At 35.9% G+C, this 12,636-nt stretch overlaps 1 protein-coding gene across 3 annotated transcripts in view; it reads left to right on the forward strand.

Moving 5' to 3' along the window:
* Positions 1–12,636, forward strand: part of FSTL5 (follistatin like 5) — a 407,458-nt gene that overhangs the window by 46,738 nt on the left and 348,084 nt on the right. For 2 of the 3 annotated variants that reach the window (XM_013096657.5, XM_013096661.5), the window contains exon 2: positions 3,383–3,578. The exons of the other annotated variant lie outside the window; for it this stretch is intronic. In XM_013096657.5, coding sequence (XP_012952111.3) covers positions 3,454–3,578 — 125 coding nt within the window. In that variant the 5' untranslated portion in view covers positions 3,383–3,453. The remainder of the gene's footprint in view (positions 1–3,382; positions 3,579–12,636) is intronic. 3 annotated transcript variants of the gene reach the window in all.

A 12,636-nucleotide genomic window follows, 5' to 3' on the forward strand; every position in this document is an offset into this window, starting at 1 on the left:
TTCTATTTATTTCTTCCCTCCTTTCGTCTCCCCTATGGCCTTTAGAGGCTATTTTTTTAGTCTTTCCTTCTATGCTTTGCTGCTACCTTGTGGCATGTAGTAGAATCATCATTTAGTGCCCTTTTTTTTTTTTTTTTTTCAGACTTACTGTTAGTAAAAAAAGTTTTAAAGAACTTTTTAAAGCAATGAATACCAAGTGATTCACTTGTACGTAGGCCTCCACTAAGCTTTACCTTGCATTTAAGTATTAAGTTAATTCTCTGCTTTTAACATACAAGTATCACTGATATATATTTCAATCTAAAGCTGCTCTGAGTTTCTTGGCATAGAAAATACTGTTCTAAAAACTACCTGCTTCTGATACAACATTTAGGGGAACAAGATCCTTAAGACACTAACAAGGAAAATTAGGTATATGTAATTCAGAATAATTCTTATTTATATAATTCACACTTCTCAGTTTTATAAAATAAAATAAATACTCAGTGAATGTGGACTTCTTTCCCTCCTTATCGTATCCCCTCCTTCCACAACAACATGTTTAAGATCTTTCTTTCTTAAGATATTTTTACCATGGGCTTTCCATTCTGTTCTCTTTGGTGTGCATAACATGTATCTATCTGCTTCTTCAGCTTTCATAACCAACAGAAATGACAAAATGTTTATCCTTCCTTTCTTTGCCATATTTTAATATGCACTTCAAATTTCTGCTTCATATTTTCTGAATTTCCTCTGCTTTCTGCTTAGTTTTTGAAGTTAAGAGATGGTTTATACAAGACTGTTACAGAGATTTACAACATCAAAGATGATTGCTATAAGTCGTGTCACTTCTTCCACCATTTATTACGTCTGATTGGTTTCACTCAGATAAAATGCTGCCTCTAGCATGCACACTGAGAATTTGAAGTTGTTGTCTTAACCCTGACTAAAACAAAGCAAATCTGTAAGTACAGTAGTATCATAGGTTACTTCCATCTCTGTATTTGTACCTCTTCACTACAAACAAGACTACAGAAATGTTAAGACTTCTTTCAGTCTAATAACTTTTACAGTAATAGTAGCATAAATGTGTCCCATTCAGCATTTTTTTTAATCCTGTGATGCTCACTGTAGTCCAGGCAATATTTATTGACTGTAAAAATAAATGATAGTAGCTTTCATGTGAAGCTTTGTGTATCTAGTAGGTACTTTCAGATTCTTTATTTACAGTAAATAATGCAGAAATTGAAATTCTGATTATTTTTCTACTCAAGTTAAAATTGCCCACAAAAACAACAAAACAAAACAAAAAAACAAACACATTTGTCAGCTCCAGTGATGCTACTAGTTCTGTTGGTGTTTTTTTTTTTTTTTTTTTTTGGCATTGTACAAGTACTCCCTGGAATTTTCTGTTTTAATGAAGGTTAATTATCACATACTATGAGAGCTCAAATGCAGAGGATAGTCTGATAGTCTTGTAGTGGTATGCTTTTGCATCTGTCTTTTTCTAAACGTTTTTCACCACCTATTTGAAAAGAGATATCAAAAGCCATTGGTTAAAAATATCCTTTTAGAAAAGGGGTTAAAAACCTTTAATTACTGAAAGATGAGCTAAGTGTTAAACTTAGTCAAACAGTTGTTATAACAAGATTACTCTCGTGTAAAACTTAACTCAGTCTTTTAGCATAAAGGTTAATGCATGCAATGTGTCAAAAGCTCACGTAGTTCTAATAAGGTAGTGAATAAATGAAACGTTTCTTTGTTCAGCAATGTCTGGTAAATGTACTAATTCTTAAACCGGTGCACAATTACAATATTTATGGATTGCCGTGCTAGCTCACAAACTTCTAGGTCTGTTCTCCTTTCTGTGTGTCAGCTTAGTCTTTTAAAGTTATCAGTTTCTCCTCTGTGTACAGTACAGATCCAACTATTTAAATAATCTTCTTTTTACTACTTCTTGTATATCTACTATGTTATATATAAATTCTACTGTCCCTTTCCTAATAAGTCACTTGTGGTGCTTAAGGTGTTGTGGAGATCTGCTAACTCCTGTGTGTAAGATGTGTCTGCTGGGTCCCAAACTGCTACTTGCCAGTTTTAACAATTCAGGAACAGATACTGCTTTTGTTGATACTGTACTATGGTACATTTTTTGGCCAGCCTTACACAGGAAAGAGGGGACTTTGTGTATGCAACTAGCCTTACGTTATTATTGCCATGGGTTAGGTGATACCAAGTGAGTATGGCTATGCTTGCCTTCCCCTCTGAATCATTAGGCATGTCTCAAGTCTTCAACAGGTACAGAAAGAAGAGTACCAGCACTCCCTTGGGTAGGCTGGATTAGGGGATGAAAGAAATGGAGAAATTCTCCATAGCTGTGCTACTAACCCTTGGAAAGTCCCAGAAGGTGACAGCAGCCTTTGGTCCCACTTCTTATTCCAGTTTGGAGCAAGAAGATCTTCAGGGACATCCACTCCTGGTAGCAAACTTTGATCCCTGTCTAGATGGGGATGAATTCAGAGGGACTGTTTCATACTTACTCTCACTTTCAGAGTCTTTTGACGAAGACCTTTGGTATATGAGTGTCCATTAGTGGAAAGTGCATTTAAGATGCCAAAATGTCAATAAATAAATAAATAAAAAATTAATGATGAATTATTAGGGAGGAGAGGAGATGGTACACTTTCAATACCATTTTGAAGGTTGATTTAAAGTAAAAACTGATGTTACAATGTACTTATGGGAAGGAAATAATCCAAACAGAAACAGAACTGTTGGAAACGGAGTGAGAGAAGTCTGTCAGAGAATGTTTAAGTAGTAGCTGTTAAAGAAATGACACATCTGATTTTTCTTGGGTGCACAGACATTTGTCAAATTTATAGAAGAATAAGCTGTCCAATGACTGAGAAATACCCATGAAAGTTATAAAACACAAAGCCAAGACATAAAAGTCAGGAGACGCATGTACATAAATAAAAAGAAGATGCATGAGAAGCTTTATGTGTAAAGTTTTGAAATGAAAAATGTGAATATTTTTGTCATAATGATGATAACTTCTTTTCAAGTAAGATATAAAATATTTGTATTAACAGGGGAGTAGTTAAGCTAGAAAAATCTTTCTGTGAGTGGTGTCCAATAAACTCAGAATCCAGGCATGGATCATATTATATTGCCTGAAAAGACTTCCTTCATAGTTGTGTCAGGGAAGGTTATTCTGAATAGTGAATTTATCATATCTCTGGATAGGTAGCAATTTGTGAGCCTGCTATGCTACTGATTATGTAGTCTTCTGATAGGTAAGCCAAATTTTGAACTAAAATACTAGAATGATTTCAAAAAGATTGAAAGAAGTACGTGTGCACACGTAATTTATAGATTTGTATAAATATTTATATGTTTCTAGGGCTGCCAAACCCAGCTGTACACTGGAGGAAGGCTGTTGCAGTTGGATGCCACTGAGTGCAACAGGTTGCAATGCTGTGTACGTATCCCCGACAGGCGCGCAGACCGACAACAGTATGCAGCATACAACGCAGGAACACTCAGCGCTCACAGACAACACCAACAGATTCATCCTGCTTTCCCATTAGGCTGATGAGGTACCAGATCTTTTAATTGGATATATACATATATATATATATATATATATATATATATATATATACATATGACATATATACAATGTTTACGTTAGCTAGGCCTAGGTCTATTCAGTAGCTGGCCATGGATTCTGCCTCCTTCAGTTGTAAGTAATAAGAAAGACATGCCGTATTTATATGAGAGAGAAGCTTGAGTGAAGCATAGGATATTACCAATTTCTTCACGTGAGGCTTAACATCACTTTGGAGACCACTGTTACAGAACAGATCAATACTGCAGTGTGCTACAAGCAGGGGTTTCGTGGCCTGTTATGTGTAGAAGGTGAGACTGGACAGTCACAGCGGTCTTTCTGGTTTTAACAGCTGTTACTCAGTCATTTGACAATGCCACATGTAACTCCCTTCCTGTCTCCTAAGTGAAAAGGAAATTCCAGTTTTTGAAACAGAAATGAGAAAGTGCCAAAAAAATCGAGTATCAGGTGAGGGCAATATCTTGGCTGTTGCTTACCCACCTCACATAGTATAGAAGTAATGTACCATAAAAGCAACACAAGCTCTGTTTATTGGCAACAAGGGAAACTAACCGTGAATTACAGAAAAGGAAACTATCCCCTCAGCTATAACCACTGAACTGCCTCATGATGGTCTGACATGGTAACAGATTTATTTTAAAACCAACTTTTATCATCAATATACCTTGTGGCACCTTGTCTGTGTCTGGTAAGTAAGGAAAGGAATTTTGCTTCACTTTTCTAGAACTGACTGGAAGTGTGAGAGATGGGAGTCTGTTTTTAAAACAAGCCATCTTGCAGTTCTGCAATCGTACAAACATTCCTGCTTTTGAAACAGTGTTTTGCTATCATCTTCTCAGGAAGGGGTAAATGATTAAAACGTGGTACATTGTACAAAGTATCTAAACAAACTGGACAGTTGATATATGGGCTGAAGTAACACGTTAAAATTGTGTTTAACCAGTGAGCCCTGACAAGACTTAATGTTTATCCTTTATTATCCTTTATTTATCCAGAGTTGCCCTTATCCTTTGTTAGCCTGTTCCTACTAAGAAAAATAATTAGAAATGGGGAAAAGAACAGGAATTATACAATCCCTTCAAATGTGGCAAAACTCTTACATGCCACTCCCCTCATCACCAGCTAAGGTCCTGTACTTTACCTCAAATTCAGCAAGGTTACTTGGCTCAGCCTTCTCTAAATAGCACTCAAAAATACATGACCTCTTCTCCCACCTTACACCCTTCACTTGCCAAACCACCAGCTTGCAGAGCATTCCTTCAATCACTATGCTCTCTCTGAAGAAAAGTCATGCAGGTCATGCAGAAAATTTCTTTCTCAGATAAACTTAAAGTGAACAGCAGACAAATGTATTTATCTGACAATGCATAGAGCAGGTGAAGGAAACATGGCTGCAAATGTACCTTCTCCCAAACCAGCAGCTTCTAGAAAAAGAATATGAGCCCGAGATCATTCTGTACTTTGAGTTCCTGGCACAGTCTGCAGAAATTCACTTGATGAATAGTTAAACTTAAATCATTTTAAAATTGCAGACAAAGAGTGAAGTTAATGCTTATGAGACACATAAACATCTCTGTCATACTGCTGCTCTAATTGGAGTGTTTACAAAAGAGAAGGCTTATTGTAATGACAGACTGTGAAGTTAGTCAAATAGCGTCTATTGCTGGTCAATAACAGCCAATTGTGCTGCCTAGTTACTCACCTTTTTTCTAATCTATGGTTGCTAGCAAGGTTTTGCACTTTATCAGTATTTTTGGCAATGCACAAGGACCTGTATCAGTGTGATGCATAATGTCCTTATTGTTTTTCCATCCATTATGTGTTTCAATATATTCTTTGAAGAATATATGTTAGTCATCTGCAAACGCCTATTTGCTTAAAAGGGCGTTTGTTTTTTTCTTAGTACAAATGAGTACATGTACTTTGTGTGTTTTGCATATTTCCTGGCTTTCCAAAACAATTCAAAGAAATACAGAAACCCTTACAGCTTTGCCAGCTGACGTTTTTTCATGGATCGAAGTCTTGTAAAAGTCTTGTAATTGCTGAATAACTTTGTCTAGCAATTTACAATTGCCTTTGTGTTTAGCGGACTTAACTGTAGATGCCAAAAGGCTCAAACTTTGTCACCTGGATATAACATCCTTCCAAGAAAATGGAGAAGTAGTGCAGCTTCTTACAGCTCCTTGCTGTGTTCTCTCCCTGAACAAAAGATTATTTCTTTGTATGTGTGCCTGATTGACTTTTGCAATTCTGATAAAATATACTCAAGATCTCAGAGTCAGTGGTGTTCTTTTTCTGCTGGCTCTTCCAGCTGGGTATGGCATGTATAAAATGTGATGGGCCTCCTATATTTCTGGCTTGTCCAATACAGTTTGGCCCAAAGGTGTAAGCTGCAGCTTTTATGTGCTGGGTGTCTCTGTAATAAAATTTGCGGGTCTAATTTTTCCAGTCTACAGCATTTGTAGCAATTCTTTGAATTCAAGTTTCCTAATGATAGGATGTCATGGTTTTTAAAGTATAAAAAATGTTACATACTGAGGTAAGGGAGGGTTTAATAGTTTGTCAATGGGAGCAGTAATCTATGTTGCACAGTACCTGCTGGAGACAAAGTCTGTGGGCAGAATCTTTTGTGTACAGGATAAAACAGGAAAAGGTGAAGGCAGAGTCTGGAGGGAAAAAAAGGCATTCATGCAAAGCAATAATTATGTGGAGTAAGATGTAGTTCCAAGGAATGGAGTTAGAGGCTTTTTGGCAAGTGGGAAAGCTGAACCAGGTTCCCTCAGCAATATAGAGGATTCTTCTCTTGTTTGGCATCAATAAAACAAAAAGAGTGAAATATGTCATGAATGAGCTACAGAAAAGAGAATATGTGAGACTACATGAGAACTAGAATTTCCAGAGAGATGTAGATGGGTTATATTTGGGATTTTACATTATGTACTCTAATGGTTTGCTAGTGTGATTGGCATGACAACTCCTATGTTCTTACTGGAGCAGTAAACACCTGGTTTCTTGTGCTGTCAAAGAAAATGAGTGGTTAAGTCAAGTCAATCTGTGTGTTCATTTATTGTAACTGAAAAGGAAAAGTAGGATGTCAGAGCAACATATACCATTATCCCCATACTATGAATAACAAGTATTTGGTGAAGACCAGTGATTTACTATTATACAGTTACTTTGAGAAATAATGTTTACTAAAAAGCCATGTGTTTATTAGCATTTGTGATTGCCACAGTTTACCATGTAATAAAAGCTTTTCTTCTGCCTATATCAATATATTTTAAATAAGGAAATGATGAAGAAGAGAAGAAAATAAATATGTTAGAGAGGTGGCATGCATGAGATTGGGATAATACTACTGAACAGATTTTGTTGCTTAACTAGAGTTAGAGGTATTTCGTCTTGAGATCTGTTTATGTAGTGTAACCAGTGTTATATGACATCCTCTGTGAGACTCCAAAGATGATGTAAATTGTAGATAGAATACAATAATAATTGTGTGCACTTAACTCATTTATTTAGAAACATATGGGAATTAAAACCTGAGAATGTGAATTCTTAATCTAGATTACTTATTGTAGGCGTGTCTGTCTAGTTTCTGAAGTTATTGAAAGAGTCTGTAAGAAAAGGGCAGCAAACTGTTAGGATCAAAGATCACTTTTAATTTTTCAAAAAATACTGTGAAGCTATCACTTGCATTAATAAAAATTAGATTTTACATTAATATGCTAGGCAAATATTTAACTGATGTGCTTAAATTAGTGTAATGCCTGCAGAAAACACCTGAATGGGTAGTTCTTAACACTGAACAAAACACTGAAGAATGTTTTTTCTAAAATCCTTCAAGCTGCCACTAGATGGTGATACTAACTTTTAAACAGGCTGAATTTAGTCAGCTACGTTACTGTTCTCGTTAAGAGCAATACAGAAAACACATTTTGGGTTCATACATATAGTTTAGAAGCAATAATATCCACCAACTACTATGTGAAATTGGAAATAGAAAAACTGTAACCATTTTTTTTAAATTTCAAAATCGGTTTTAGAGCCATTTCTGAGTAAAGATCATTCAACCATATCCCATCCTTCTTATGCCCTTCTTTAAAATGCATTCTGCCTTGTGTACATTAGTGAGGACATGAGTGTCATGTAGCTACCATTTTGTACTTCAGCATTAAAAAGGACAATGCTAGTCATTTTCTGGGACATTTCAGAAAGCTACAAAGTCGTTGGAACAGAAATTTATGGACATGCTATGTTCAAGTATCATTTGTGCAGCTCAGTGCAATAGATTTTGCTTTGCAGATTCAAACTGGAATATTTGACACTGAGAAAAGCATGCAGCTTCATGGAAACACACTTCATATGTAACATGAGCTACACTTTATAAATTCTGTTCCGTAAAATGTCTAATGAAGCAGTAAAGTACACAAATACATTTTTGCTGAAAAAGCACTACTTAATAGTTTCGAGTTCCAAGGATAGTTAGGAAAAAAAGTATTTCACTGATTTTAGTGATATCATCAAAGCAGCAACAAATTCCATTAATTTTGCAGCAGACAGAATTTTACCTCTGAAGCTTAAAGCATTCTTTGGGTCCTAAACAACATGTGGTTTGAAAGTAGACCAACTATTCCATGCTCTTTTTCTTCCCTCCATCCCCTTTGTTCATCCCAGCCTCTAAAGGCTGCAAACAATTCTTATTAAAACCTAGCAAAATCTGTATAACTGCAACACGTGCAACTAATGAATATTTTATGCTAGTGTCATCCTCTAGCATGTTGGAAGTTTTTTACTATCTGTTCTTGGTAATTCGTGTGTTTAAAGCTCTGTTGATAATGGACAATTTTCCCAAGAGCTATAGATAATGCTGCCACCTGTGAGACTTCTGGTCTGCTCATAGATGTAACAGAGACTATACAATTCCCTCTGTTAGTGACAATTAATCTTATGTGTGCACATCCTCATGATGTCCCTGAGCTCTGAAACCCTCCATCAGGGTTGCTTCTGTTCCTGCTAATAAACAGGTATTAACGTGCAACTCGATTGATGTCATTGACTCTTCAATCTCTTAAACTTATTTTCCTTAACTGAAAAGTTTATCAAAGTTCTTCATCTTAGTAGACTATTACATTGTGTATTTAAGACTTGGTGAATTCAAGGTGAAAGTCTTGTCAAAATTACTGACAGCAAAATGTAACTCACTTGGGTATATTCAGTGGCTGCTTCAAGTTACCTATGCAGTCAAGAATGAAGAGAAGTTGTCTTGTAACCAAGGTGACAAAAAGTGCTCTACACTAGATATTTCCATGTGACAGATCGACAAGACTGTTTTCTATCAGATGTAAAAACTGAAATCTTGGATAAAACTTTCCAGTTAATGCATTTAAGACAGGGAATTTTCTCTCTGGGAAAAAGTGAGACTTGTTTGAGTGTTGAAATTATCTATAACTATAAATTGGTATCTGTGGAGATTTAAAACTGTGAGAGTCAGCTAATTAATATCTATCTGATAAGAGGACTACATATCTATGACTTTCAAGATTTGCTATCTCCTACTATGAATAAAACCATTTTGTTTTCTAATTATATGTTGAAAGTACCGTTCCTCTGGGGTAGTGCTCCCAGTAGCTTTACACTTCCAAAACTCGTTATCATAATGATCATCCCTGACTAAATCTGCTTGTAATCAGATGGGGTTCATCATTCAGTTCTCTCCTATGAAAAAGTCTCACATGTCTGGGAAAGTTTGAGTTACAAATTTTAGTTTGTAACTCTGTTAGTATTTTAGTTTGGAAAACAGTGTGCTTTTTGAGAGAATAGACCAATTGTGTTTGCTTGCTATGTTTTGATTCATGTTGTGGAGAGTTTTCTGAACACTTGATTGGGATTCCTCTCAGACAGAAGAGGTGCTGTCCCTGGAGTATTCTCAATGCACGTCAGCCACCAACAGGCGTTTGCTCCATTGAACCGGAGAGGAGTTATTGAAGTAACCTACACAGTTCATACAGTGTGGACAGTGAGTTCTCAGCCCAGCTGTTCAGATTTGCAGATCTTCTCTTGATTTTCCATGCTAGCATTGCCTATATGTAATCTCATCCTACCAAAATACAAAGATTTTTGCATGTTTTTAAAGTCTCATATTTTTTCAGCCATAACAACTCTCTTAAACTTGCAGGACAGATCAATGGGAGCTGTGTGGGCACAATTAAAATCTCAATGGCTAAAAAAAACCAATCCTATTAGCCAATGAAGTGTATATTCAAATGTATAGTTGGGGTTTTGGAAGGGTTAGGTGCTATATTCATAGTCACTTCTTTAAATTATGAAAGCTATTAGAGAGGACCAGATGTCCCACTGAGATGATTTTGCTCCCAGTATTTTTCCTGTAGGTACTATAAGAAGTTAATTATTCTGGCTTCAAAATAGTGAAGTCAGCTTGGAAGAGGACAAGTTTTCAATAAACATGCCAAAAATTACCTCTTTTGTAAGTGCTGTTTTTTAGAATTGGCTGAGGAAGTATTATTTGTTTATTGCTTTGTAAGAAAGCAGCTAACTAGTTTGTCAAGATTATTGACCCATGAGAAAACAGCACTTGTTATAGAAACAAAACCACTGTCCAAGCTTTAGATAACTTGATGTGAACACTGTTCACAATTCACATTACTGAAAATTATTTATGCCAATAAATATGTTGGCATGCATCTATTTCATTTTTCAAGCCCAGCTCTGTACAGGTTGTGGGAGTTCTCATGTCAGTATTTCACCATGAAAAGCAAAGAAAGGGCCAAACTATGTTCTCCAAATACCTTTTTATTTTTAATATAATATTCCTGTAGTTTTGGATAGCTTACTATATGAAACATCACAATCTTAACTGCCTTTTAATTACTTCCTTGAAAGACATCTGAATAGAAAAATCTGAACAAAAGTGTGTACATGCCTGGTTTCTTCTTTCCCTAGGTTTCTTTATTTCTCTTTTGTTCCATCATGATCAGGTTGCAAGTGTTTGCATAAATGCAAACATTTTTTCATATAGAATATCTGATGATGGTGACTCCACCGCTGCCCAGGGAAGTGGTGGAGTCACCATCCCTGGAAGTCTTTAAAAGACGTTTAGATGTAGAGCTTAGGGATATGGTTTAGTGGGGACTGTTAGCTGTGAGGTTGGACTCGAAGATCTTGAGGTCTCTTCCAACCTAGAAATTCTGTGATTCTGTGATCTCATTTCTGCACTTTAATAATAGCCAGCTTGTGCTTTTACTCAGAATTGATTTTTTTTTTTTTTTTTTTTTTTTTTTTTTTTATTAGTGGGTCAACGCAAGATTTTGCAAGTTAGCATTTCTTTGCTTATTCAACCTGCAGGACTTCTTGGAAACATCAGCACTTAAGATCATCAGGTGATGGGTATGAAAGATTCTCTTTTGCCCTAAAATGTGTCCCAGTATGTTCCTATTGATGCAGAAGGACAATTGCTTTTTCTCTTTTATAGTGCTGGAAAGCTGATTATATGACCATGAATGGTACTGTTGATGGATGTTTTTCACTGTGTGCTCTTCCCTTACTGTTAGAAAAATGTTTTGCCAGAACCATAAAGGCTGAGAACTGGTTATTTGTTTTAATAAGAGAAGAATCTGCTAACTTTGTGATCACAGAAGCCATTAATAATCAGACAGGCTTCTTTTACTTAACAACAAAACCCAAGAACAAAACCAAACTTTTCCTGTTAACTTTATTTATCATGCCTTACGGAGTTTATTTCTCAGTTGACATCTACTATTTATTATTTAAGAGATATAAGGAAAGCAAAGAGATGTTTTCAGAAAAGATCAGAGGAAGGAGAGGCAGAGCTGCAGAAAGGAACTGGCCTAATCTTGCCTATTACCATAACGGCAAGAGTTACGGAGAGGAATTATTCAGAATCTTGCTGAATAAATGAGAAGTAATGCTATCTGTATAGATCATAATTCAAGCATTGCCTGCTCCAGTTGCTTAGCAAAAATGAATAAATCAACTACCTCTGGTTAGCACTTGAAATTTGTATACACATTGGGATCTACATTGTTAAGCTTTCCTCCAAAATCATAAGAAATACCTGAATTATTGAAAATACAAGATTATAACTTAAATGTACATATAATTTAAACATCATTGCTTGAGTCAAATGAAGCCTAAAATGGGAAAAAAACAGGGAGGAAAGGTCCATTAACTTCAATAAATGTTTGCTGTGAAACATGTCAAACCTCAAATGTATGGAAGTAGGGAACAATACTGAAGTTCAATAGGATGAAAGACAAAAAATAAATCTTAAATTAAGCTTGTAAATGCTGGTATGTTACATCGACATGTAAGATGTGCAACTAATCCAGCAAGTGGTTTACACGTGTAAATTCAACACTGATGTTGGTAAATTTAAGTAAGTTGAATTCTACAGAATGTCATTTCATATTTTACACGGTGCTGCATAATAGTTGTCCAGCTGTAAAATGCTTTTTACCCACAATAGGAAATTTTGCAGACTGGCATGTAAGACATTTTCAGGTCTTTCTGCCTGGTGAAGATTATACCTCGTGGAAAGGCAGCACATTAAAAAATTTCTATTGTGTGAGCAACATATAACTGAAAGGCAAGAGGAAATGTAGAAGTAGCATAATGGATTATAACACACACTCAGAGAAATAGAGAGAATGATTATCTAGTGAATGTTGCAAATTACATTGCCATAATACCTGACATATTTTGAAAAACTGTGCTCTATTTGCAAAGAAGCAAAAATGGGTGTGATTATAATGTGGCCTGATGAGCCTTCACCAGGCACAGGATGAAATTTAGAGAAATAGAACTTGTGTGATTTTGACGCAGACAGCCCCATTTCACAGAGGGAACGGTGATAGTAAGTCTCTATAAAAAGCCTAGCACACAAGAGACATACTAACTTTACATCATGAAAAGGCATCTGTGGCATGCACAGCTTAAATCTTTGTGGGAAACCACAAAGAATCACAGTGATCACATCTTGACAGGAC

The sequence above is a fragment of the Anas platyrhynchos genome, chromosome 4, assembly GCF_047663525.1.
Source record: "Anas platyrhynchos isolate ZD024472 breed Pekin duck chromosome 4, IASCAAS_PekinDuck_T2T, whole genome shotgun sequence".
In the NCBI taxonomy this organism is placed as follows: domain Eukaryota; kingdom Metazoa; phylum Chordata; class Aves; order Anseriformes; family Anatidae; genus Anas; species Anas platyrhynchos.